Source organism: Diceros bicornis, chromosome 16 (genome assembly GCF_020826845.1).
Source record: "Diceros bicornis minor isolate mBicDic1 chromosome 16, mDicBic1.mat.cur, whole genome shotgun sequence".
Taxonomy (NCBI): domain Eukaryota; kingdom Metazoa; phylum Chordata; class Mammalia; order Perissodactyla; family Rhinocerotidae; genus Diceros; species Diceros bicornis.
Genome location: NC_080755.1, coordinates 65,419,121 through 65,446,719, shown reverse-complemented (window position 1 = coordinate 65,446,719; position 27,599 = coordinate 65,419,121). Strand labels below are relative to the sequence as shown.

At 47.1% G+C, this 27,599-nt stretch overlaps 1 protein-coding gene across 3 annotated transcripts in view; it reads left to right on the top strand.

Annotated features, from left to right (window-relative positions):
• Window positions 1–27,599, top strand: part of MBP (myelin basic protein) — a 148,699-nt gene that overhangs the window by 17,553 nt on the left and 103,547 nt on the right. For all 3 annotated transcript variants that reach the window (XM_058557327.1, XM_058557328.1, XM_058557329.1), the window contains exon 2: window positions 13,705–13,780. In XM_058557327.1, the coding sequence (XP_058413310.1) occupies window positions 13,730–13,780 (51 nt within the window). In that variant the 5' untranslated portion in view covers window positions 13,705–13,729. The remainder of the gene's footprint in view (window positions 1–13,704; window positions 13,781–27,599) is intronic.

Below are 27,599 nucleotides of genomic sequence, written 5' to 3'. Positions count from 1 at the left end.
CTGAGCTGACACATTTCTTCCCTACACACAGCCATCAGGAGCCATCATGCCTCATGTCAAGGAATTTATGAGTTGTTCTGGAGGTGGATTAAAATACACTGAGTTAAACAAACATTGTTCTGTCCTTTGATCACTGGCTCTGGCCATGATTAATGCCCATAGTGTTCATGCTCCTCTTTCACCAAGGTCAGTGTCCTGGGTCATGTGGCACACAGGCCTGTAGTAATGACACTTGAGTGATGCCCTGCCATGGCTAAAGAGGGAGATGCCATTGGAGACGGGGCCTGGGGGCAGGTCACAGAAGGCAAAGCCCCTGCTGAGTTTATTATTCCTCTGACTAATGGCTTGTACCCTCAGGTGCCTGTAAAATATTAATCAGTTATTTCCACAACACCTCCAGGAAGTAGCAGTTACCATCCAAGTTTACAGATAAGGAGGAACATGGCCAAAACCCATCAGAGCTGGTGGGAGAGCGCCCACAAGAAGGGACACGCCCCAGGCTCCTCTGTCGCTCAAGCCCCAGGTAGGGTCTTTCTCCTGAAAGCCCCTGCTGCCTTGTCCCCGCTGCTGGGCCTCTGGGTCAGCAGCTGTGCAGGGCATGCCTGCTATGGAGACCCACCGAAGCCAGCAGGGCCCCACGTTCATTCACTGTGACTAAGTTAGGCCTCCAGGATTGCGAGGTCTCCAGACTCCCTGCCTGCCCTGCAGGCACCTGGGAGATTCCCGCCCCTCAAGTCAGAAAGGCCAGTCTCAACATGACTGTGGGGGCATGCCAGGTGTTACTACGGAGCAGGACCGGTTTCCTGAGGCCTTCTAGTTTTACACGGAGAGTTTCATCTCTCCCCGTAACAGCTACAAGAAGCTAAACAGCTTACTAATCGTAGACTTGTGAATGTATTAACAAGAGATTCTAGAAGTTAATCCCTCTTAAACATTAACGAACCGCTGTTTGATCTGCTGCTCTTCTCCTTCAAGGAAATGCTTTGTTGTAGTTGACACAGGTCGTGTTATAGTGATACCACAAGCTGGGAACGCCAGAGAGTGGTTTGCTGCCCTGTTCTGATAAGGGCTTTATCTGCAAAGTCAGGTGACGCCATGAATGGAAACTCAAGGGACCACAATCAGATTTCCAACAAACTCCATTTTTCTGCAATTCTATAATTTTCTTTTAAAATAACTTTTGATAACTTTAAGGCAGTGTTCTTCTGTGCTGTAAACTTACTTAAGTCTGACCAGCCTGGAGAAAACAAAGAATGGCGGTAAGTTAGCTTATAGGTAGCATCTGATACCCCAAAGCAAAAATTCCCACCCCAGAAAATCTAGAAGCTGGTTTCTTCTCAGATACGTCTGACATGAGTGAGTCCACGTGGGGTTTTGAAACTTTTTCTGTTTTTAAGTCCCATCAGAACAGTAGCCTAGTGCTGGGTCCTGAAGATTGTTGAGAGGCCAGATCCCAACTCCTTGTCTTGGAGAACCTTATTCGAGGACAGATGTGGGCTTCTCAGGTGACTTTTACCTTGTCCTTGGAGAATTATAGGCTAAGTCCTTTTGGGCTGCTATAACAGAAGACCATAGACTCGGGGGTCTTCAACAACAGATGTTTATTTCTCACAGTTCTGGAGGCTGGAAGTCTGGCAGTTTCTGTGTCTGGTGAGGGCCCCCTTCCTGGTCTGCAGATGGCTGCCTTCTCTGTGTCCTCATGGTGAAACGGGTGAGGGAGCTCTGTGGGGTGGGGTCTCTTTTATAAGGGCACTATCCCATTCATGAGGGCTCCCCTCTCATGACCTAATCACCTCCCAAAGCCCCCATCTCCTAATACCATCACCTTAGGGGTTATGATTTCAACATAGGAATTTTTGGAGGATAAAAGCCTTCAGACCATAGCACAAGCTTTCAGGGAATTCTTAGTCTAGGCAAACTCAGCACCCTGGAGAGCTTGCTCATCACAGTAGAATTGAAGTGCCATCTGAAAATGAAGTAGCATCATTTGTCTCCTACAGTGTAGTCGTCTCACCTGAGCCTCCATTGGTGACACCAGGAGGACCCTGTTCTTTAGCAGATTCACAGCATTCAGTCAATTCCATGTCATGGTCAGACTGCACTCATGACCTCGCTTACCGCAGGGCCTTTGCACAAGACATGCCCTCAGCCTGGAGCACTCTTTCCCCTTCTAAGAGCCCCCTCCCCAGTTTCTACCTGCACCTTCCACTCATCCTGTATGTCTTCATTTATTTGCCATTTTCCCTGTGTATTAGTGTCCTGTGGCTGCTGTAACAAAGGGCCACAGACTGACTGGCTTAAAACAACAGAAAGGTATTCACTCACAGTTCTGGAGGCCACAAGTCCAAAATCGGGGTATTGGCAGGGCGCTGCTCCCTCAGAAGGCCCTGGAGAAGGATCTGTCCTTGCCTCTTCCAGCTTCTGGTGGCTGCCGACGATCCTTGGCATCCCTTTACTTGTAGGCGCATCACTCGAGTCTCTGCCACCGTTGTCGCCTAATGTTTCTCCCCATGCTCCTCTCTGTGCGTCTCTGTCCAAATCACCCTCTCCTTTCTCTGATAAGGACACCGGTCATTGGATCCGGGGCCCATCCTAACCCAGCAGGACCGCATCTTAACTTGATGACATCTGCAAAGACCCTATTTCCTAATAAGGAAATACATTTGCAGGTACCAGGAGTTAGAACTTGAACATATCTTTCAGGGGAAACAACAGAACCCACAACATCCTGGGAAGGTTCCTTGACCTCCATGGTCGGGGTCACGTGCCCCCCACCACATAGCTATTAAATTTGTGTTACATGTTTGTTCTGGTTGATCTCAAATATTAGACACTGAATGCAGTGAAGACAGAGAGCATATTTGTTTGGACAAGGAGTAAGCAGTCAATAAGGAATTTACATGGTCCATGTTGGTGAAAGGCAGATAGAAAGGCTTCTTAAAACTGTCACCATTGTGCTATTGTGTCTTTTAGTTGCTTCTAAGCTAGTGAAAGAAAGAATTTTAAAAAATGACCTTCTAAGTGACAAAAGTGTTTGCTGTTATTTGACTGTAACTGCCCCCAAACCTGAACTTCATGAGATATGACACTTGGGTGCTCCTCCCCGGGGAGGCAGCGTGTGGGTGTCTGTGCTGGGCTAGGGGCCCCATGGGAAGGTCAGAGGTTTCCTGTGTGGCTGCCTCTCATGGAACAGGGGTGAGGTCATCAGCCAGGAGAGGAAGTGGAGGGGTCTGGACCATCGGGGCGTTTCCCCCGAGTGAGGAGAAATGTGACATCTGAAAAGGAGAAAATGCAGGGAGACCGCTTGGACCATCCTGAGCCCACTGCAGTTGAGTCAGAAATTCAAAGTGAGCCTGTCAGCCTCTCCTCTCCCTCATTCCTTCCTTCTTGGGCGGTGTGTTCACCGGCACGCCACTGTCAGTCACGCTTCATCCACAGCTCTGTTATGCTACTTCTTGAATTGCTTAAAATTAAAATTGCCTGAACTTCATTCTCCTCACGTGGCTTTTGCCAGCTTTCCCGTGGGTGAAGAGCGCACTATCTGTTCTCATTCTTGGATCCCCGGTACCTGCCTGAAGGTCTAGCAGGAGAGTGAATAGTTGAATGCTCTTCCTTTCCCTCATTCCCTCATTTTTCACTTTTCCTAGAAGAAATCCCCCACTTCTGGGTGCCCTCCACAGTCAGGGCCAGCTCTGGAGCTCTTCACGTGGTTCATCAGCCAGGGAGTTTGAGTGCCCACTCCCAGCACGGACCTCAGCCCTGACCTCAGCCCTGACCTTGGGGAGCTGGAGTTGCAACACCAGGTATCAGGAGATGGAGCTCGCCCGCCAGGCTGCACGGTTTGGAGGAGGGTGTCGCTGCTGCGAGCCTAGCAGCACGTGTCTCAGGCAGTGGGAACCGTTTCCAAATGATATGTTGTCTGCCTTCAGAGCTGTACACCGAATTGTTTCAGCGCCAGTTTATGGATAGTCTGTGAGAAGGAGAGGCCGCATCTGTGGGTGACAGATGTGGAGTGAGAGAGCCTGGCGTGTGCATGCACGGAGCCCGCATGGCCCGGCCCAGCCGCACACCTGTGTCTTCAGGATCAGACAGCCTCACCCAGAAAACACGCTGTTTGATGGAGGCCATGCCCCCAGCCTACTGGAGGAGCCGGCACGGTGCTGGCCTTTAAGCTTCTGACCATGTTTGTGACTTGGGATCTACGGGTTTTTGTGAGTGGCGTTGTTTCAAAGACATGGACTCACGAATCTTTTTGAGATCCTTCGTCTAGTGCCATCTGGGCACTATGGACGAACTGGAATGACATGTCAGGCTTTTCCCCATTTCTTACACGTTTTCACGGTTGTACTGTCTGAATCTCACAACCTCTTGAGCGGGTAGATCTGGTAGGTGTGGTTACCCCACTTGACCAGTGGGGACCGAGGCTGAGTTTAAGGAACTTCCCTAAGGTCAGATAGGCAGCATGTGACCTGACTGAGGCCCAGACTCAAAGTCTATGATCCAAGGATACTATTTTCTGCCTACCGAGTAAGCTTCTGAACCTGAGAAAGACCTCCTTCCTTCCCTCCTCTATTCTTGTGAGATGGCTCAGAATCCTTAAGATACTCGGTCTCTCCTGGCTGTGAAGCTTGTCGTCCTCTCATCTGAAAGACTCACACTAGGCCTTGGTTGCTGCCAGTGAATTTTAATAAGGGGGGTGAGGTTTATTGGGTGGGACAGGAAAACAGACCTTCTCTTCATGTTCAGTTTGTCGTATAACATGTGATTTGTGATTTGACATATTTCAAGCATCCCCACGGGTGGTCTGTGTGAGGTGTAAAGTGATGAGAGGAAGGAGTTTGGGAGAAGCTCGTGCAGCTTAGAGGTTAGCCATCAGAGGCCTGCGTGAAACTGAATGTGACTTCTTAGCTTCCTGCCCCTTGTTCCAGTCTGTAAAATGGTCTGTTTCTTTTGTCACGTGTGCATGAATGTGTGTGAGTGTGTTTGGTTGTTGTCTTAGTGGTGTTGGTAGCTGTTTACTGTGTTCTGAGCACAGGGTGTTACAAGAATGTTTTTGACGTGAGAAATAAAAATGATTGTGTACAGAAGGCAGGCATTGTGCTTGGGTGCTAATAGAGACAGAAAGAGGAGGGAGCGAGGGAGCGAGAAGCAGAACAGGGATTTTGCAGGAAAGAAGCCCGTCCTTTAGTTTCGTTTTTGTTCTTTCAGATATCTTTTGTTTTATTTTACACATGAGTTCCTTGATCTTTTAAATTTGCTCCCCGGGTTTTCTTCTCAAGATCAAAGAAGCAGAGTCATGTTGTCTGCCCTTCCAGCCACATGCTGTCACGCCCACGGTGTAGGGGTGGCGGGGTCCACTTTATCTCTGCAGGGAGGACGCAGGCTCCACACCTCTTGGCAAACCACACCCACTGCTGAAGGGCAGCTCAGAGGAAGCACTGCCTGCTAAGTCCCAGGCGCAATATCGGGGCTCTGCGGGCCCAGGGGAATCCGGCCCTCCATCTGGAGAAGAGGTGCTCTCCCGGGGCGGTCAGCCCACAGCTCTCCAGGGAGTTCATTCTGTGGTGCATTTAGCATTCCCAAAAAGGAAATGAGGTGCCCCTTTGGAATTCTCACTGTTTCCTCTTTTATTACCCTTATTCAGGTTCTCCCACCCCTGGGGCACCCTGTCTACACTCTCTCATCAATCTAAATCCTACACAGTTTCTCCCTCATATTCAACACGTATTTCAGAGGTCAAAGAAGCCCCTTCTGGTGTGTGCAAATCACAATCGTCTTTCTTTCGCTTTTCATTCTTCGAGAATGTACAGTGAGGCCACCTCCAAAATACAAAAACACACCCCTAAGCCCTTGGTGGCTCCTCAGCCAATTCTGGGTGATTGATGTATTTAATCCGAAGGACCACCATATCCCCACTTTCAGCCTGTGCTTACTGAGCATTTCCTAGGTGCCCAGCACTGCTGGCTTCTAGTAACAAGATGCTGAGAGCCCCTGGGATCCAGGGAAGAGGTTAAGAAGCAATTATAACAGTAGTTATAACAGTGACATTTACTTTTCAAGTCTAGTAAAAAGCAAAGAATCCAGTAATGGTTAAAGCAAAAGTACAAGGAATTTTGAAAACATTGCTTTAGTGACTTTTAGAGAGCAGAGAAAGTGAAAGTACGACGCTGGTGGGATTTTTCAATTCTGCCATAAGTAGGTGTTAATACTCCTCTTTGTTGGGAATGACTATAAATGGGTTCCAGTGGGTAGATTTTAAAATATTAATTGTAATTTATACATTTTATAAGAGATTATCATGTGCCTGTTTGGGTATAGGTGTTATAGTTCCAGATACGGAAAAGAAATCTTATCTTGAATTTATGTTGAACACCCCTTGGTGCCTAGTGAAGTGGGTCATTGAACAAATGTTTCATAACACTTGTCTCTGAAGAAAGACCCATTGCCAGAGATGGTCACATGGCCACGTGTGGCTGCCAGGGAGCCTGGGAAACATGGTCCCTGACTGGGCAGCCATGTTGCCAGCCACAGCTCGAGGTGGCGTGGGCGCAGCGGAGGGGCTCTCACCAGCAGGAGAGGGTGGATGCTGGGGAGAATGTCTCTGCCACCCAGCATGGGAAATCTCCATCCTTAAAACTAAGCAAATAAAAGTTCACAATCTTATTTGTCGGGTAATTTTAAAAGATTGCTGTTTTCTGTCTCAGAGGTCAGCAGACCTTCTTGTAAGGGGCCAGAGAGTCACTCTTTCGGCCCTTTCTGGAACTTTTGGGCTAGTGAGGACGCACACCTTAGCCAGTTACATGCGAGTTCCAGCAGGGAGGGACAAGTCCTTTAAAGGCAAGAAAGAGGTCCCAGGAGAGCATGTAATTGATGGATATCATTTAAATTAGGGTATTAGAGGAGGTCGCTTTGGGAAATTTAAAAATGTACACTTTAAGGAGCAGACAAGTGTATGTTTTTCTGATTCACTAATCCATAATTAAAAGTAGAACCCGTAAAGCATAAACTGTGGGGTGGAGGATTGTTGTACTGGTTTTGCAGACAAAGGGAACAACATTTATGCTCGTGTCTAGGCCGATGATTCCTAAATCTGCTTGATTCTTTTCACCTTGTGCCGTCTCTGCAGGCGTCTCAGTATGAAGGTTCCAGGTGATCCATCTCACCCTCCTATTACTCTCCACTTGCCTCCCTGTAAGTCAGAAAGAGTAGGGTCTTCTTAAGGCCCTTGGTTCTCAAACTGGAATGCTCCGCAGAGCTTGTGAAATCCGAGTCCCAGGTTTCACCACAGAGACTGGGATTCCGAAGGTTGGGGGTGGGGCCCTGGAATGTGCATTCCTAAAGAGCTCCAGGTGACACTCTGGCTGGCCGCCACACCTGCGTAGCGCTGCCTGGGTGGCTGGCTGTAACTCAGGGCCTCACTTCCTTCCCAGGCAACCAGACCTCCCGTCTGTCCTTCCTGGAAACTTGTGACTGTGTGGGCTCAGTACTTGCATGGCTTCTCGCTTGACCCCCCTCTGTGGCCACGGGAGACCTCAGCCCCTGTGTCCTTCCTCTCAGCCCCTCCCCATAAATGACACCCTACTGGTGTTTTTACTGTCAGTATTCACACTTAGACAAGTGCATACAGAACAGAGAAGAAATTACTCTGAAGTGCTCTACGTAAATAATTGTGCGGGAGACTGATGAATGGACACATCCGCCCCCTGGCTCTCTACTGAGTATAAAGCAATATATTTCTTGAAATTTTTTTACCGCAAGAAAGTTGAACTTTTACAGTTAAGATATATTTGGAAGGTTAGCCTTTTGGGGTCATAATTAACTCCCTATTAACTGCCTGTTTGTCTCATTCTGCATTCGGCACCTTATGGAACATGAAAGCCATTCTCTAAGGAAGGGATGAGAAGGCAGTGATGTTATCCATACGTCATGCATATGGGGCCCATGCTTTCCAGTCTATTACCTTCCTTAGTCCTCCATGACACCGCCCTGTAGGTATGATGGTCTCCATTCTCACAGAGCTAGAGCTCACCAGCCCTAGAGCTCACCTTCACCAGATGAGAAATCTGAAGCTGCGAGAAATTGTTTGCTAACTCTACAGTAAATAGTTATTGGCAGGCATGGGATCAAAACCCAAATCATTCTTTGAATGCACTTTTCAGCAGCTGCTGTTGCAAGATATTAGGCAAGGAATTTAGAAAGTCTCTGCTGTTTTCATTATAAAACTTATGTATCCAGGTACAGGAGTTTATAAGAACAGGTTCTTGTAATCCACATAATTTCTCAAGGCTACTTGTCAGAGTAAGGTCTTACTTCTCTTTATTGTATTAATTAGTAATTTAGGAATGTATGGTATCCTAGACCTGCTGTAACACTTTTTTCCACATAAGACATATTCATGATGTAAATAACATCCAGCTAATCCCTATTTTTTTAAAATTTTTTGTTTATTGCAATAACATTGGTTTATAACATTGTATAAACTTCAGGTGTACATCATTATACTTCTATTTCTGCATGGATTACGTCATGTTCTCATGTTCACCATCCAAATACTAATTAATCCCTATTTTTAACTAAACTATATTCCTAGAGGCTTTGATGCACTCATAGCTAGTTTTGGTCATCTAAACTTTACTTTCTCAACTATAAAATGGGAATAAAGTTTACAGGGTTATTCCTGTAATTACATAACTTGGCTTATAGAAATGTGAGGATAAAGCAAATCCCTGTAAAATTAACCCTGTATCTCCATAGAAACATTAATTTTAGGTTTGCTTTCTTGAACATGGACTCCAAAAAAAAAAAAATCTTTTGTACAGTCAACAGCATTTTATGAAACCAAAACCAAAGACTCTTAAGTCTGTAAAAATAATACAGCCATGATCTGTTTGCTGTGACATGGGCATAAATACAACTAGACAAGTGGATTACTAAAGAGCCCAAACACACAATGAAGTGCAGGTAACAGACGATTAATTACACACCGTCAGGAATTCCATCTCACTTCACTGCACCCAATGGGCCTGTTCATCTCCTCGCCTTTAGAAGGTTGCGGAGGCACATCAGATGATTCGGGTCACCTCGTCTATTAGGCCGGCTGTCTAGGAAGACTTGAATTGAAGCCTTCTCGTTCTCACGATCGAGATTTAGTGAAACAAAAGATTTCACAATAACCCCATTGACTGTAAAAATGCACTCAAAGGTACTTCAGAAATAGCCAATTTAGCATTTTAATACCAGAGGCTTCTCTGAAGTTTGGGGACAGCTCTCTTGAGTCTCCTATTCACTTTTTCTCTTTTCTGCCTTCCCCCCACCCCAGTACAGTCTTGAACCAGCAGGAGCTGCATCCTTCCTGGGCTGGGTCATCTGTGACAGAGCAGGAGCATTCGTTACAGGCTCGTTGTACACTGTCACTTCTGTGCTTCTCCCGGGCCTCTGGGATTTTTACCACTCTGCCTCCCTTGGCCTTGGGATTGAGAGTGGATGTCCACATATCTGGGAACCCACATAAAGGTCTCTTTGGTATGCACGCAATTGTAGGTGGCTGGATGCTGTTTCCTCAGCTGCTCCCCACCCACCCTGGGATCATGCACCTGGGGCAAGGGAAGAGAAAGGCAGAAACCAGCCCGCCCCTAGAGCTCACCTTCACCCTAACCCTCGCCTTAACCCAACCCTCACCCTAACTCAACTCTAACCCTGACTGGTGTATTTCACCCTCACCAGCACAGTGAGGCAGCTTTCCTTACTTCCATTTTATAGGAAACTGAGGCTCAGAGAGGTGAAGTAACTTGCCCTTGGTTACGCAGCAGGAATCTGAATTGGGCCCTAGTTCTCAACTGCCTCGTTTGTACTTTTTTTTTTTTTTCCATTTATTTTTTGTGTGTGTGAGGAGGACTAGCCCTGAGCTAACATCTGATGCCAATCCTCCCCTTTTTTTCTTGGGGAAGATTGGCCCTGTGCTTACATCTGTGCCCATCTTCCTCCACTTTATATGTGACACCGCCACAGCATGGCTTAACAAGCCGTGAGTTGGTGCTCGCCCGGGATCCGAACCGGCGAACCCCGGGCCTCCACAGCAGAGTGCGCGCACTTAACTGCTTGCGCCACCCGCAAGTGGGGGCCGGCCCCCACTTTTGTACTTTAAAGAGTTAGAGCTACCTGTAGAATGCAACTGGTTACAATACTTAGAAGCAGGGTTTTCACTTCCATGCCCCCAAGCATGTCAGCGTCATGTTCACGGGCACTTGTATCCATCCACTGTGGATTTTGTCTGTGCTCATTCCTTCAGGATCTCCATCGTAGTGACAGTTAGTCATCTCAGCTGCATTAGAAGCAGATTATTAAAAATGAAAGCCAAACAGTAAAGATTGGATTGCGTTCTAGTAAATCTGGATTACTAACTTGTACTGCATGTGCTCGATTTTAGCTCTGTGGCTAACGCAAAGTGTTGATAATCATGTAAACATGACGGAAATTTTCAGTCATCCAGGGGCTGTTTGGAAATCTCATCTAGAACTGAATTTCAGCCTGAGTATGTGGCCGTCCTGATATAACCTAACAGTCTTTCCCTTTCACAGCTGTAGCCCTCAACTCCCGCTGCCCCCACGTTCCTTTTTTATTATTTCACAAAAAGCCTCTTAACTTACCCAGAGATGCTCAGAGGCAGCCTGGCTTTCATGCAGCATTCCACACGTTTACCAAATTTTTCTCTTGCTGTCTCACTTTGAGTAATTGCAAAAATGAAATGAAATGAAATAAAGATGACCTCGGGTCGTCCAGCTCTTTTGCCTGCAGATGATTCTCTTCAGCATGTTACAGGGACCAGCTGCTGGTGCTGAGTTCTTACAGTTATAGCAAGGAACGCAGCCTTCTGAAGCCCACCCTCCCATCTCTCAAGGTGGGTAAACAGAGTGAAGCCAACTGCCAATCATTCACTTACACACCACCATTTTCACTGAGGTACTACGGGATGCGTGTCAGGTATTGATGATGCTCAGAAAACATTTCCCCATGGATGGAGGGCCCTGACCTGAGAAGACGATTGTACATCAGTGTTACTTTGCTTTTCTTGTCTATCTTTCCTGCCAGTATGTACATTGTGCATATAAGGCTAGACTCTGCCTATTCTAAATGACATCTGTAAAATAAATTCTCTTTCCATTAATCTGGCCAGTCAAATCTAACTGGTTTTGTACACACTCAGAAGTCTGACCTGGACTTCTGTTACTTCAGTCTATTCTGTGCCCAGTAGTCCCAAGTTTTCTAAGTATTGATTAAAGTATTTCACAAACAGTCCACCAAACATAACCTAAAGTTTTGCTTTGAAGCGTGGTAAAGGTTTGGATGAGAACAGACTGGTGTAGAGACAGCATCTCCTTTCTCCAAGGAGCAGTGGAGATGTCTGGGGTAGATTTCAGCAGGCTTCTAAGCCCTTTGTCCAAAACTAGCTCTCCCTTTGTCCGCAAGCAACCCCCAAATAGTTACACTTCCCACACTATTCTGATTTAGGTTAAATGGTCAGAGATTTGTTTTCTGGGTAGAGAGAACATCACACTTGGATTTGCCTAATACCAGCTGGGGAGATGGACCGAGGAGGGCGAGGAAAAGATGGAGACAGTGGGAGGTAGGGGACTGGGGATTCTTCGAGGCTGATGAGTTTGAGATGTTGCCCAGCTGAGAACATAGATGGGGTCTTTATGCCGAGATGGAAAACCCCCAAAAGTCCAAGTTGTCAGCCTAAACGAAAAGAAGTTAACTATTCTTGCCTATGCTTAGTTTTGAATAGACCAATTCTTACTTCTTAAACAGGGAGGTAGATCCACAGACGTTCCATGCATTGTTACTGTATGTGTTAGACACATATTGCAAGTTCTCAATGTTTAGTTAAAACAACACTGCAGGGAATTAAAGAGAGGTCACACTTCAGAATGACAGCCACTGCACACCCAGCGTCCAGACCGACGTCTCTGACGAGTTTACCCGTTCATGGTCTCTGATCACTGTTTAGACCCCAAGAGGACAAAAACAAATTCTCTCTTTCCCTTTTGTACCCATTCTTATCAAATAAAGCACCGGATGTGTTCCAAACCTCCATTTTCCCCCTGGGATTACCCCATAAAGGTTTTTTTGGTTGTCTAATTTAAATAAATTGGGAAGGTGGATGATAGAATCTCACTGGATACCGAAATTATCTGCAAAGGTAGACTTGCATTTTTAAAAGCATACAGCTTTATTTTATTTTATTTCCTTTTGAAAAATATTTATTGAAAAAGCATACAGCTTTAAATATTGGTTTTTTTCACTCTCCGTGTCATGAAACCTGAAGAAGTCACGTGACTCTTCAAAGCTGGTAGTGTTTTTATCACCACCGGAACCCATCTTTGATTTACCAGAGCGCGTTATCTCCACTTGCATCTGAGTTATCTGAAGTATAGTACTTTTTTAAACTCTCTCTTGCGTGCAGATCACTGGAAATGTTCTCGTCTGCCCCAGTTTCCATTTACATAACATGAAGGTGGTTGGCTGTTTACAGTCTCCATCGTGTAATAACCCACCGTACACCCACACTGGGAGGTGACACTGAAAGATGTCATTTTTCCTTGCTCCCCAATCCCCTCAACCCTCCACACAGCCACTGTCGATGGGGGTCCTTCTGGAGAAGAGCATCCTCATCCTTCATAGTTAGTGAAGAGGCACCCAGTGATCTGGGAGACTTTGGAAAAATTCAGATATCAGGCAAATTCCCTCTTGCCTTTTGGCGAACAAAACTTGCCTTTCTTTCGAACATATATAATATTTTACAAATCCCCCAGTCCCGTTTTTAGGAGACGATTCGTTTTATTACCTTTCAGGGAAAGCTGTTCCTGTTCAGCAGGCAGTCGGCACTCACATGTTCTTTAAAAAGAGTACATCATGGAAAATTACATTTTATAATTGTTGGTAAAGCCTGGTCACCTGTGGCCAGGTGACCCATCTCAGGTGATGGTACAAGTGGTTCTTGTGGTTAGTGCAGGGACAGGGATGTGGTGGGATGAGCAATGTGTTTGGAATTGGTTTGGTTAAATTCTTCAGTTTTGTGCCTTTTTGGGGAAAAAAATCATGAATTTGCTGCTAAAGTTTGAGTTAGAAAATACAAATGAGGAACACACGCTTTTTTTTTAATCCAACTTTATCTTCCCTAGAAATTCTGCAGATTCTTGGGATACTTGTCTGATAAGCAGTCCTTGGCCTGACCTTGCTGTTTCTGTGCTCACACGATTCCCTGTGCAGTGAGCACCCACTTATGACCTTTTATTTTCGGAGAGCATCAGCACTTTTCTGCATCTCAGTTTGTCTCATGATATTATACCTGAGTGAGGTGTGACTTCCTCTGTATGTATGTATTTGTATAGAAACAATCCACGAGATTTCTTGAGATGGGTTGATTTTTTAATAGATGAGGAAACAGGCCGAAGGGTGTTTGTTACTGAACAGAATTTGGGTATTGGCAGCTCTCCTATTTTCTAGTTTTCTTCATGGGATCTAAAGACGATGGCATTCCCTAGTAAGACTTTCAGCGTGTCTCCTGAGTTTGGGGGGCTTTAGTTTTCTCTTCTCAGAAATGGGCGTAGCATATTTCACAGGATTGTTGTTCTGATGGGAAAACAACGTAGAAAACTCTGAAAGCACTAGTTTTAAGACTAACACCTCCTCTTCGTCTTTTAGCTTCTGAAGAGCTCATCGGTTCAAGATGGGAAACCACGCTGGAAAGCGAGACTTAAGTGCTGAGAAGGGCAATAAGGTAAGAAGTGAGCGTGGCTCAAAAATCCTTAAAACACACATTTTGTTTTTGTTATTAAACACAAATCCTCTTGATTTGTAATAGATTTAGATACCACAGCTCTTCCCTGACAGCTGGGGGAAGCTGGGGCCTCCACGTTCATTTATTCAGGAAATTGCATGTCCATAGGCAGACCTGGACCTGGAAAGGAAAGAAGGGAGGGAAGGAGGGCGAGAGGAAAAAGAGACAGGGAGAGGAGGAATGGAGAAGGAAAGGAAAAGAGGCTGCAGAGGCCCTTGCCCGTGTTCTGTATGATTTGTTGTGGAGGTACAGGAAGGTTTTCATGGAAAAGAGATTATAAAATTTCTTTGCTCTCATGCAAAACTACTTTTGTTATTTCAACATTTCCTATTTTGGGGGCAGGAGTATTCCCAGATTTCACTGTATCTAATTAGCTGCTGCTTTGAATGACCATGAAAATTTAAACCAATTCATTACCAGCGAAACCGATCAGCTTTCTGTCAGCTCCAGAACCTAACTGCAGTATTAGTTTCCCAGCGCCCTCCCCCGCCGTGCTCCTCTCCCTCTGCGGAGAGTGCTCCTCTCACCCCTCAGGGTCAACTTTGACTTCTCCTCTCCGAGGAGGCAGTCCCCGTCACCTGCCGGAAGAGCTCATTCTGAACCCCAGGTGTTTGGCTAAAGGGCAGAAAGTACTTGGGTTTTCCTCAGAGCTCCACTGAATCTGTAGCCTGCACCCGGCTGCCGGGGGCTCTGGGGTTCAGCCCTGAGGACGCCTCCGTCCAGGGGAGCAGCGCAGCCTCTCCCTGTTTTCCTCCGCCCTTCGAGGCTGCTCACCCCTGACTTCACATTTGCATCACTCACAGTTTTCCAACCCACTGGGGTCCTCCCCCACCCTCAGAGTTTGGGATCCAGGTGCCGACATGGGGACTTTTCAGAGCTCCCCAGGTCCACCTGGGTTCTTGTTCTTCCCATTCCCGTGCGTCCTGCGCTGCAACTGCCAGGGTTTCCTGCTAAAACTCTTGATTACTAGCCTCCCACCCTTAGAAACTTCTAGGGCAGTCCTTAGCACACAGACTAAGACCGGAACTCCTCGGCCTGGACTCCAGACCCACTGTAGTCTCACTGAGCCTGACCCCCCAGTGGTATCTGCCTCCACATCCTTATTCTGGAGTGTTTGGACAATACAGATGGGAAATGGGAAAAACGCGAATAAAAATCATCCGAATCCTTCCAGCTACTCAGAGTTAATCTTCTCTGTATTTCTAGCATGGCGTGCGCCAACGTCCACCCTATTTCACAGGCATCAGCTTCTTCCACTGGATTATGACTCTCAGCCTTGCCTTTGAGTCCCCTGGAGTGTCTCGGAATAATGGTTCTCAGCCTTTTTCCTCCTTCCTCCTAAGCCGCTCACAAGGGGTGATACTCACAGGCCACCAATCGCAGGGTTCCCGGTAGCTCCTCCTCTGTCCGCTCCTTTCTCTACCACTCAAGAATCATCTCAGATGATGAGGAAATAGACCTGACATTGTGTGCAAAACTTGGTATCCACCCTCATTTGTAGAAGGGAAAAGGAAATTATTAGATTTCTTTGGTGCTTTAACTCAACATAAAATTGTGCATGTTACAACTCAAGACAAATGACAGGTCACCAGAACGTCATAAGCTAAGGGGGGACTCCTGCCCCTCACTTGCACACAAAGGGCCTTAGAAACGTCCACTGGATTGAGCTGAACTGCAACTTCAAGGCCCCTTTGCTATGGTCTCGAGCACAGCTTTTATCTGATAATAATGAACTCTGCAACAAGGAGTCCTTCTCCGAGCAGTACTTGGACTCAATTTCTGTATCAGCCAAGTGGGTAATTTTCCATAATTTGCTTTCAAATCATCCATGTAAAGCAAATGAGTGATTGCATGCTGCTCCCGGTCATATTTTATCTTAACGTTACGAACAGTGTTGTCTGGTTTCTTGCCTAGTGATTTCAGGCCCAAGGTGAACTAGAAGGGATTTACATTTTTATAATATTATTATGGACTCGGAATCCTCCTCTCCTCATTGAAAGGAGCACCAACTTTATAAATATGTAAATGGTTCTAGTAAATATTGAATGGGCACTGCCTCGTTATTTTCTATAACTTGCACTCCGACAGTGTAACTGATATCTCCTTGTTACGATCAACAGTAACACTGAGCCCTGAATGTGCTCAGTTACTATAAAGACCGTGGATTTGGGCAGTGTCTGCATGGGAGGACACAGTCTCAGCTAAAAGTGAAAGTGGAAACCAGCTCCTATCAGAGAGCGCTGGCCTGTTCACCCTGTGTGGTATTTTAAGTCTCAGAATGACTGATTTGCAACTCCAGGTTCCAAAACCCTCTCTCTGGCTTGCAGCTTCTTTCCTGTTGTTTGACATTGTAAAACACGGAAACATTTTTAATTTGTTTGTTTCTACCAAAGTAAGATTGTTGAGCAGTAGTAAAGCTTATACTTGGCTTTCGTTTTCGGAAATCTAATTTTTAACATTCTGATGATTTAAAAACAAATAAAAAATTGGGAATTTAAAAACAATGGTGCCTGTAGATAGTTGTTACATGTAGGAGCGCTTTTCTTTTTGTAACTTGGTAGAAAATACCTGATGCTTTTCAGAGGGAGTGCTCTGTGATGTTACATGGCGTGGGCGAGCATTTAAACATGAACCAGATGAGAAAAAAATCACATGAGTTCCTGCCCTGTTGTTACCATTCTGTATGTTTCTGCATGTAATTCTGGGAGGCTTTCTTTTTCTACTTTGGAGAGAGTAGAAAGAATGCTTTTGTCTGTTTCAGGCACTGGTTGTTGAGCTGTTAACAGGGAGGGTAGCTGCAGGTGGAAGTCACCCCCATTCATCCCCCACGGCCCGCTCCGTTCCTCCCAGCTCCCATCTTCTCCAGCACTAGGGCAACAGGCATCCCTCCCCTCCCTCATCCTGGTGCCCCGCTGCCTTCCTAGAGCCTGCAGCCCTCTGGTGGGGTGAGAATGGATTGGTTGGTTGTCATGACTTCCTGCTCTGGGCCAGGCCCGCCGTCCAGGTCTGGGGAAGGAGACAAGGGGACGTGGTCACTTCCTGCCAGGACCTGGCAGCCTCCAGTTCTCGGGTTTCTCCCCCGTGATTCACCACCTTGAAATTTTCTCCCTGGTGTCTCTCTCCACCTGAAGAAGACACGTCAGGAGGCGAGAGGGAGAGGGACGTGACTGAGGGGGTAACTCTGGAACTTCTGATTGGTGAAAAAGAGGACTCCCTTTTCCGATCTTGCGGTGCTGGTAACAGGTCGTGTGGGACACGGCCAGGTAGTCGAGTAGCTGGGGCCCCGTTGCTGTGGCCCCATCAGAGCAGAGGATCCGAGGGCGGATGTCAGGGAGGGAGACTCCATCCACCAGAGGAGCCACTGGCACCTGAACTCCCGGCGCGTGGCTCGTTCACGTGGATGAGTTAAGGAATTCCTTGAGGCAAGAGCAGTTTCAGTGAATCGTTCTTGTTCTCAGAAATGAGGAAAACCCTGTTTTGCTTTTGATCCCATGTTGTTTTAAGAGTCATGATGGCATTTGGTTTCCCAATAGGCCTGGCTCGCTCATTTACCGGCTCTTTATCAGTCGTCCACTTTCACAGAAGTATGTGGCAGAACCGGAGAGGGCTGTGTCCCAGGTGCCCTGGAGAACCCGGGGAGAGAGCCGTGCTTGCTGCTGAAGCCCCCTCGCTTGGGGGTGAGACCCACAGCCTCTCAGTGGCCCCACCCGAAGAGGCTCCGAGAAGAAAACTGGTTCCACAAGCTAAAAATAGACTCCTTGCCATAGGACAGGCTGTGCCTGGAGGATTGCCCTTGGGACTCAGGGAGGACCCTGCACAGGTGGATAAGACGTTTGGCTCAACTGGCTGCTAGAGGAATTCCTTACCTTTGTCAGCATGGATGAAAGGTGTTAGACCTGTCGTTACCGAAGGACCAGGGGGCACTTCGGATGGTGTCTGCATCCGTCACTTAGGCTGCTCGGGGCTTTCCTCTCGTTCAGCCTTGCTCTGAATGTTGTGGATCTTCCACTCTTGAGTTTGCCCTCGGAATTTTTCTGGGGACGGCTCTGCCCCCAGCTGGTGCTCAGTAAGTGCTAGACACACGGAAGGCTGTCAGAGCCAGAGCTGACATTAGTGCCTGTGACACCCCGGTGCTTTCCAGACGTCTGCATCAGATGTTGTATTAGTCAGCTACCCTACCATAACAAAGCACCCCTGACTGGTGGCATAAACCACAGACATTTACTCTCTTGGTTCTGGAGGCTGGAAGGCCGAGATCCAGGTGTCGGCAAGTGGGTTTCTCCTGAGGCCTCTCTCCTCGGCATGTAGACACCGTCTTCTCCCTGTGTCCTCACATGGTCATCGCTCTGTGCATGTCTGTGTCCTCATCTCCTCCTCTTACGGGGACACCAGTCGCATTGGAGTAGGGCCCCCCACATGACTTCATTTCACCTGAATTAACTCTTTGAAGGCCCTGTCTCCAAATATAGTCACATTCTGAGGTCTTGCGGGTTAGGACTTCAGTATATGGGTATTTGGGGAACACGACTCAGTTTATAACATCTGTATTATTTGGTAAACCCTAGCCATGAGGGGGAAGTCTAGAGACTAGAGAAAGAAGTATCTCTGCCCTGTACTGGTATTCGCCTCCAGTGTCTGACCCCTCCCCTAAGAAGGACGCTTCTGTTACTGCCAGGGCGTGGACTCCACACCAATGGCCGGCTCTTCTACAGCCTCCGGCTTCTCTCCTGTTAACCGGCCGGGGTGCGTCCTGTTGAAAGGCCCCTTTGTCCAGCCTCCCTCACAGCCCCTCACCCTCAGCAGGCCCCCTCCACGGCCAGCACCCCCTGGCTACCCTGTGACAGACCTTGTCTCTTAGGAGGTGGGGCCGGTGGTCCAGAACCTTCCGTGTCTGCGCTCTCACTGTGACCTTCTGTCCACACTGCAGCGGCCTGGGGAGTGTGTGCTCCACATGCTGCACTCATGATTGTTTGTCCTTCTCCACACTTCCGACCCTTCAAGTATCGTCTTCACTCTACCAGTGACCGAGTGTCCGAGCTGGCCGGTTGATTTGCCCAAGGCCAGGAGCTGACGAAAGGAGAAGCCCGGGCTGGGAACCTCTAGGTCACCACTGACCAGCAGAATAGAAGGCAAGCCACACACGGAAATTTGAATCTCCCAGTAGCCACATAAAAGAGTAAAAAGACAGGAGAAATTAATTTTAATATAATATGTTTCCTTTAACTTAATAAACCCAAAATATCATGTCAGCATATAACAACTATAAATGAACTATTTTACAATTCTTTTTTTTTGCAATGTCTTCAAACTCGGGGGTATATTTTAACTTACATCATGACACGAGCTAGCCACGTTTCAGGCTCTCTGTGACCAGGTATGGCTGGCGGCTGCAGGACTGGACTGCAGGCTCCAAAGCTGGGCCTATTCCTGTGTCCCCGCTGCCTTCCCAGGCAGAGCGTCCTGAAGAAACTGCATGGTATTCATGATTCCTTCATAGTCCCATTTGTGCATCTCATCCATTGCCTGACACATGAAGACTTTCTAAAGAAGAAATCAGAAAGAGAAATTGTAAATTACCAATACTGTTTATTGAGGTGATTGTGGTTCTGATTTTTCATGCACAACCCCAGAGAACTGGGATTGATGAGGAGGAGGAGGAGGAGGAGGAGGAAGAGGCGGGAGGGAGAGGAGAGGGACACTGATGAGTGGCAGCCAGCTGCACATCTGTCCCATGGTTGGACCAGTAAACACAGTGTAAGGCAGTGGTGAATAAAACTTTGGTGCACAGGAGGACACAGGGATGGCCTCTACATCTGCCCGATTCCAGAGACTTCTTCAGGGCACTGAGAGCAACGTTGCCCAAGTGCATCCTGGTCTCCTGTCTTCCTCTACCCTTTGCTCTCATCACCTCCCAAGCCTGTGGGGAAGCCTCAAGGCCTAGACCCGGGAATCTGGCACAGACTAAACCAGGCGATGCCGTGGATCCCTGCATGTGCCTCATAGCACCTGTCAGGCTGTGTTGCCCTGAGTTTTCTCCAACAAGAGACATAGCAAGTGTGTGTTGTTGCTATTACTCTTACTGATGTTCTTATTATTATTATTTTAAAAGAAAAGTAAGATCCTGTATCTGCCCTTAGAATAGCTCACAGTCTAATTGGAGAGACCAACAAAATTCTAACACTGCATCTAGTGCAGTAAAGGGTACAGAAGGGACGCTGTGGGGGCCAGGTGCCCAGGATTCCCTGGATAGGCAGGTTACCAGCGTGGGGTGTGGCCGCAGGGCCAGGAGAATGAGCTACGAGGAGCACAAGCAGCCTAGAAAAAGACCAAGAGCAGTTCTTCCCCTATCCCTTAGGATTAGGGCAACGTGGGCAAAATGTTAAAATACCATAAAAAAGATTTGACTTGGGGCACCCATCGAAAATCCCTTCCTGTGGATCCCTCCCACTTTTAGCCTCGCTGGAGGCTGTGGGTTCTGAGTATCCCACTAATTTTGGCCCCACCTAGACCAGCTTACCCCACAAACAGCCGTGTGTTCTACAGCTGCCCAGCCCTGCCCGACTCTGCCCATCAATCAAAACATGCCTCTCAGATCGATTGCTGGGAAGAGTAGTCTTTCTTGATAAATTCACATCACCATGGGAGTGGCTGGTGGCACCTTAAACATTCCATTGGCATTTCCATTTTTGAGAGGGTGCTAGGTGGAGTTGCAATTTACTGACACAAGTTGGCGTATTTTCAGGCTACGTACGCAGAGATGACATTTGGCTCAGCAGGACGGCCCTGGCCGAGGGTCTGTCTTTTGTGGTCAGCTGCTCTATGCTGCTTCCCTCTTGAACCCATGGATGCCCTACACTCCATAGTTTCTCACAGGATCTCCCAGAGTGGCAGCAGCCTGGGAAAAAGAGCTTTGGTGCCATTTTTTTCTTGTGCAGAGGAAAAGGAATCATTGGCAGCCACTGAGAGCAGAGAGGTAGGAGGAAAATCAGGGGAGCTGAGGAGGGAGAGTTAGAGGAGAGAGAGTGGTCTGAGGCAGGAAGAGCCAATGCCTGCTTTGCCCAGACCCTCCAGCCCCAGCCCAGTGGCGAGTGTGGGGAACTGGGGCTCCCAACCCCTACCGTCCATGACCTTCCAGAATTCACCTCCACAGCTGTCACTGGGGGCTCTGGGGTTGCCCCCGCCTGGAGCTGGCACACCGTGGAACTCACTAGTGTTGCCCAGTGGGGTATCACTGGAAGGTTCTGGAACAGGCCTGGTCTCTGGGGGACTGCATCCTTCTGCTTCCCAATTTCCTACCTCCCTTGAAGGAGTGGGATTTCCAGGGCCCTGGAGCTCTTTCTTGACATTTGAGTTCTTAAGCTTTGTGTTTTGAACACTGACCTCAGTTCACATGGGAATGAACTTGAAGAAGGGAGCTCTTAAAATCTCACTATTTCTTTTTCTCCTGTGAAACCAGTGAGGCTGCTGCTAGTTAGAAGCATTTCTACTAGGAAACGTGGAAAATAAAGGCAACCAGTAGTCTATCTTGACGGACTTCCACACTTCCCAAAATGAGTGAAATCAAGTGATGAGCTATTAAAAATTTTGAAAACCCAACAAATAATAATAATTTTGAAAACCTGCTTTCCACCTGTGGGTGGGACAGTTCATCTCTGTACTTTTCCGGTAGCGGTATCTGGCTCATGAAGTTCTCCAAAGGTCGTCGTATGTTTCTGGATTTTTTGATTTAGTCAGCTTAAGAAAAAAGATACCACGCTGAAAAACAAGGTCTGAGAGCTTGCCAAGTTTAGATTCACATCTAAATTTTACAGTGGGGAATGACTTATTAGTCTTTTTGGTATTTCAAATCAAACAGATTAGTTATTTAAGCTGTTCTTCAAAGCCAGGTGCGTCCAGGCGGGAACAGTAGGCGCTCTCGCGTCTCTTCCCCAGGGATGATCACGCCCTTGGAGAAGCGGCGCGCATACTTGATCATCATTAAACCCGCCTCTCTGGAGGAGCTCTCCAGACAGTTAGAATGACTCTCTGAGAAATGAGACATTTAGTTTGAAAATATACATAAAGGCATTGAGGCAACTCAGTTCTTCCCATCAGCATGCAGATGCTCTCTCACTTTGATGGGAAGATACGTTTCCTTTAAAACTACTGCATCCCAGCAGTGGGCTGACTTTTTCCATTTGGGGGTTAATTCCTTGTGGCCATTCCTCTACAGAATCATAAATCCTGCAACATCTCAACCCAAATGTAGAGTGTTGTTAGATTATCTCACTTTTCCCATAAGTTCTCTTCTTGTCATACCGTCCTCAGGAGTGAGAGGATTCTATTTTAAACCATCATTAACTCACACTGCTCCATACAGCCGTCTCTCCTCTCCACGGGGGTATTAAGCCCAGTGAGGGCCTGACTTTTCTCGGCTCTGCTCATGGATGTGTCCTCAGCCCCTACCAGTGCTGCTATTGAGCGGGTCCCAACTGCACAGCCTGTCTGTGGAGTGTGTCCAGCGTGCTCCCTCCCCACTGCCAGGTCCAAGCCTGGTGACTGGTAGCAGGGGGTGACCTGAGGATGCTGGCCAGAGAGCCCAGGGCAGGGGCTTGTCCGTGCTTGCCACCTGGAGCACAGCGCAGCTGGGACTGAAACACCAGCCTGCAACACTCCAGTCCAACATGGTTGTTTCCCCATGTCACACTTCCTACTGTAGTTCCTGCTAAAACTGACTGCTGTCACTGTAACTCTTTCACAGAGCGGGAAGCGGAATTACTAAGACACTCACTACCGTCCAGTATCCCAGACTCCAGCTGGGAGCATCGAGGGGTAGGTCTGCGGTGCCCTGAGCACTGAACTCGCCCAGAAGTTTCACCTGTATGATTCAACTGCAGGGTGTCGGCAACTGTTAGACCCGTGAACGTATAATTTCCATTTTCTTAGGAAAGTCAGGTTAACAAAATTTTTTTGAGAACTGAGGTAATTCTTAGGTTAATCATATAATATGTGTTTAAAAGCTTAGGGGACTGAAAAGTAGACGGCATTTCCTTAGAGACACTTAGCAATCTAATGGCTAGATACACGGAGACATCCAGACGTTGTCTAGTAAATTCTCAGATTGCCAGTTTCGGGCAGACTTTTCCTTGCACCTTGTCTTCAGCCGAGTTTCAGAGTTCCTTCTCTTTCTCTCCTGATACCTTCTCTCCCTCCCTCTCTGTCTCCCTCTGTCTCTCCCTCCCTCTCTGTCTCTCACACACACACCTAACGGATTCCTCTCGACCTAGGTTGCAGAACATGAGACTGTCTTTCAGCAGGTGGATTCTGCATTAAGTGGCAGCACGACGTGCCAACAGCTGCCGTGTGTTGTGACTCCCTCAGCAGAGACTCTGCTGCAGCTCCGTCCGTGGAATCTTCCGCAGTGATGGAAACGCTCTGTGTCGGAGCGGTCTTGTAGGGTGGCTGTTAGACACCTGTGGCTAAGAAGCACCTGACACGTGGCCAGCACAACTGAAGAACCAAATTTTTAGTGTTATTTATCTTCAGAAAACTTAGAGTTAAATAGCCACATGTTCCGAACGGCTGCCTGTTGTGCAGTGCAGGCCTACTGGATGCTCGATAGATGTCACCCTGGTTCCTAGGGCACACAGAACCCTAACAGATAGGTATGGGCTCCTTTTTGTCAATGAAAAAAAATGGGGCCTTTCCCAAAGTCATACAGTTTCGTGCAAAAGTTAATGTTGAGTTCAGAAGGTAAAATCCTCTGAAAAACACAAAGACGCTTATAAGCATGGGAAGCCGCAAGGCCAGCGCTGATGTGCTGCGCGCTGGGTGAATAGAAGCGTGTGCTCGTGCCCGCCCACCGCTACAGTGAGGAGCCTTGCAGCACGTTGTTTTTACTACTCCTCTGAAGGAGACCGCCCACTGCAGGACGCGGAAACGTGTGTGTAGAACAGCAGACGTGTATACAGACTGCTGCTGGGTTCAGTACACACTCACAAGTCCGCCCTCCTGACTTCGTCACGCCTTCAAAAGAACTTCAGTGAGCTCCTAAAGAGAGAAATCATAATGTGGAAAACGCATCCTTTTAAAGAAATCTTCCCAAATCTGTGAATAATCAATAACCTTCCGATTACAGTTCTGGAAAATTCAAAATGGATCTGTGTCTGACTTGAGAGTGAGCCAAAAGAATACAGTGTGAAACATCTCGGTTTTGTGAAGTCGTGTTTGTACTTAAGAACCTGGAGCCATCTCTGAAGACAGAGGAGCACGCTTCCCCCCGCTGGGCTGGCTTTTGTGTCCCATGTGAAGGAGCCACCGTGTCCACGGGGGAATGTGGATGAATATTGTCTTCGAGATGCAGAATTTCTTACTGACATTAGAGAACAGTCTCATTGAGCCTACATTTTATAGCAGAGGCTCGAACGTGTTAGTAGTGCTTGTGCTTTTGGAACGGACTCAAAGTGAAAGTCTCTCATCATAGATTCCACGTGTGTGGAAAACACGACCCTCAGGTTGATTCTGATTTTTAAGGAATGTAGGTGAGTATTTTGTCTCATCTGATAAACTGAGAACGCTCATATCGCTGTAAATTCGGGGTGGCAACTGGGCCCACAAAAACAAATGTAATTATTAAGACATACCGTGTAATTAGCAAACAGAGCCAACACCCTTAATAATAATAATAATAGCAAACACCCTTACTAATGATAATGTCGGGCGATTATGAAGTGGTGCCCCAGGCAGCATAAAGCCAGCCTGCCGCCAACATACCAGCACGTGATTTCTGCGCTCAGCAGCAGCTCCCGGTCCCAGGTCCCCTTGTCTCTGAGTTGACCACCCACGAGCCCTGTACAGAGCCCCTTCCGTACTCGCTCCTGTTCCCTCAACGCTCAGGGAGAGCCAAGCCAAGGCCTCAGGATCTTGGGGCTCAGGCTGAGGTTGGGAAGGGCCACCACAGTCTCGGGGCTCCAGACCTTGAGAACTCCAGCTTAGGGTTTAGGGCTAGAAAACCCTGGGGCCTCCGACACCTGTGAGATGCACATGTTCTGTGTTCTTTTATCCTATCATGGAGTTCATTAGGTTTAGGAGTTAATTTGCAAACTTAGTTTTTATCAAATACTGTGATCCAATTTGCAAGCAGCTAACTTTGGACCACAAACATTGTTACATATAAGTGATATATTTAACACTGGTGGTTAAATATCAATGATACGACAATAAAATAGTTCTTTGTGGAAAACTATAGAAACAGCAGAATGTGTACCCAAGTGTTACTTGTCTTCAGTATTCACCCGGCCCACAAACCTGTCTTCCCTCTGTCTTCCCAGATTATGTTCTGGGCCTCGAGGCAGCTGCTTGCAAGAAATAAGGAGCCTGGTGCTTCTATGAATCAGATCTGTTTATCACCTTGTTTTTAGCTGGGCTCATAAAGCTTTCTTTCCTTATTTCTTACTTTACTATACAATATTCCCTAATTACTCTGTCCCTCCATCTGTAATGCTAAGTCATTTTATGAGGGCTGACAGGAGGGAGGGAAGGGAAATCAGAGATCTTGGCCTCTTATCAAAAATACAGCACAGAATGAGCAGAAGGGCTTATTTCATTATGATTTTTTAAGGTGGGAAAGTATTTGAGCTTGTGATGGATCTGTTTTATGTGAATGGATTTTCAAGTTTGATTTTGGATTTACATTTGATTGAGAACATGATATCGAGGATGATGGCACAGCAGATATTTATTCATGAATTCGTGGTGACTTAGATAAAAGTGTTAAGATGGTAGCACCCCTTTCCAGAAGGGTGGGTGAAAGTATATGAAACACCCTCCTGTAGACGGTACATATGATGGGGGGGATAGGGTTGAATGGTCAATTGTTTTCGTCACCAAGCAGTCTTTTTAGTTGCTGACGACTTGCATGTACTTAAGCAAGGCTCGTTGCACAGCCATTTCCGTCCCATGCCAGGTAACTTCAGAAATGTCATCTTGTAATTTTATCTTTGAAGACAAGTTATTTTCAGACTCTGAAAGTGGAAAGTATGTCCTTTCGTATGAAATCTCTGTGCTTCTTTTGTTGTTAAGGAAGAACTTTTTTTATATTTAATAAAACCCTCCTACAGTGAAATGAAACCTAAAAAATCCAGTTTTCAAAATATTTCCTGTTTTTTCTCAGTCATTACCTTGGCAATCTGGTTTTGAAAATTTAATTTGAGAAGCAAGAGATTTTATATGCAGGAATACATTTGTGAAAAATTATCTTTCTGTGTTTGTGTGACTGTGTGTGCGTGTATTTGTGAGTGTGTGTGTATCTGTGTTTGTGTCTGTGTGTGTGCGTGTATCTGTGAGTGTGTCTGTGTGCGTGTCTGTGTGAGGGTGTCTGTGTATGTGGGCTCTTTCTTGCCCACCAGAGCAAATAAAATGCTGGTTGGCAGCTGCATGGACACCTTCTTATGCTGAGCCGGGCTCTGCACTTGGCTGACTCTAACACACCATTTTCCGAATTGTGATTTGGTGCCAGCATTAATTTAATTATCATAGAGTTAAACAAAAGCCTAGATAAAATTATTATGTTTCTGCAGCTTTTGATACTAGCAAAACAGACTGTGTTGTTTAATGCATCCTAAATTATGCTTTAGCACAAGTCGTATGTAACCAAACACAAGTCCTAAGTAAATAGATAAGGCGAGTTGGTAATTACATTAATTACACATGGTGATTTAGGGTTACTGCAACAGATGATTCGGAGATGTGTGTGCATTCGTACTGTACTGTCTTGTAATTGCATTAAGGCACTTAACAAAATACAGCGTCTTGAAATTTAAAAGTAAAAGGCTAGCTTCAGTGTTGTTTTTGAATGTGTCAGTAGGAATTTACCTGGCATGTTGGTAGGACATCAGTTTGAGGACTGTCCTTGCTAGCCCAGCCCACAGCTCTCTCCCCCCTCGTCCTGGAGGGCCCAGCCTTTAGCCACGCCATCCTCTTCCTGCTCCCAGCACAGCTCCTGCCTCCTGCACCTGCCCTCTTTCTCTCCGAACTGGTGGCTCCTTCCTTCCCTCTGCCCTGGCCCCTTCTCCTCCCAGGCCCTCTCTTCCAGCTACTCTGCCTGGTCTTTCTGCGCCATCCTCTGCCCTTCTGGCGCTGTATCAGACAGTGCTCTGCTGCTATTCATGGTTTTCATGGCCAATTTTTTTGAAAGTGGGTGGCCAGGTCCTTCTTCCTAGTCTGTCTAGTCTGGAAGCTCTGCTGAAACCTGTCCACCCTTGGTGACCCTTCTGGTATTTGAAATACTGGTGGTGACATAGAGTGAGGCTGGGAAAGTAGAGACAGGAGCCATGTGGCTCTCTGGGGACACAGCATTCCAGGTTGAGGACATTGTAAGTGCAGAAGCTCTGAGACAGCGACTTCCTTGGCACATCAGAAGATAGCCGGGAGGCCAAATGTAGGGCTGCAGAGGGTAAGGTAGGAGGCCAGATTGGTGGGAAAAACCTAGATCATGTATGGCCTGACAGGCCAACATCAGGACCTGGGCCTTCTGTCTGAGTGCCATGGGAAGCCCCTGGAGGCTGGCTGCCACATGGAGGATAGATGAGGGAGGGGTGGGGCCGAAACAGTGGGGCCAGTTAGGAAGCCCCAGGAGTTATCCTCATGAAAGAAGATGGTACTCTGGGCAGGGGAATGGTGGATGTGTTGAGAAATGGTCGGGTTCCGGTTACCTTTGACCTGAGAGCCAGTAGGATTTGCCGATGGATTGGATGTAAGAAAAAGAAGGGAGTCAAGGGTA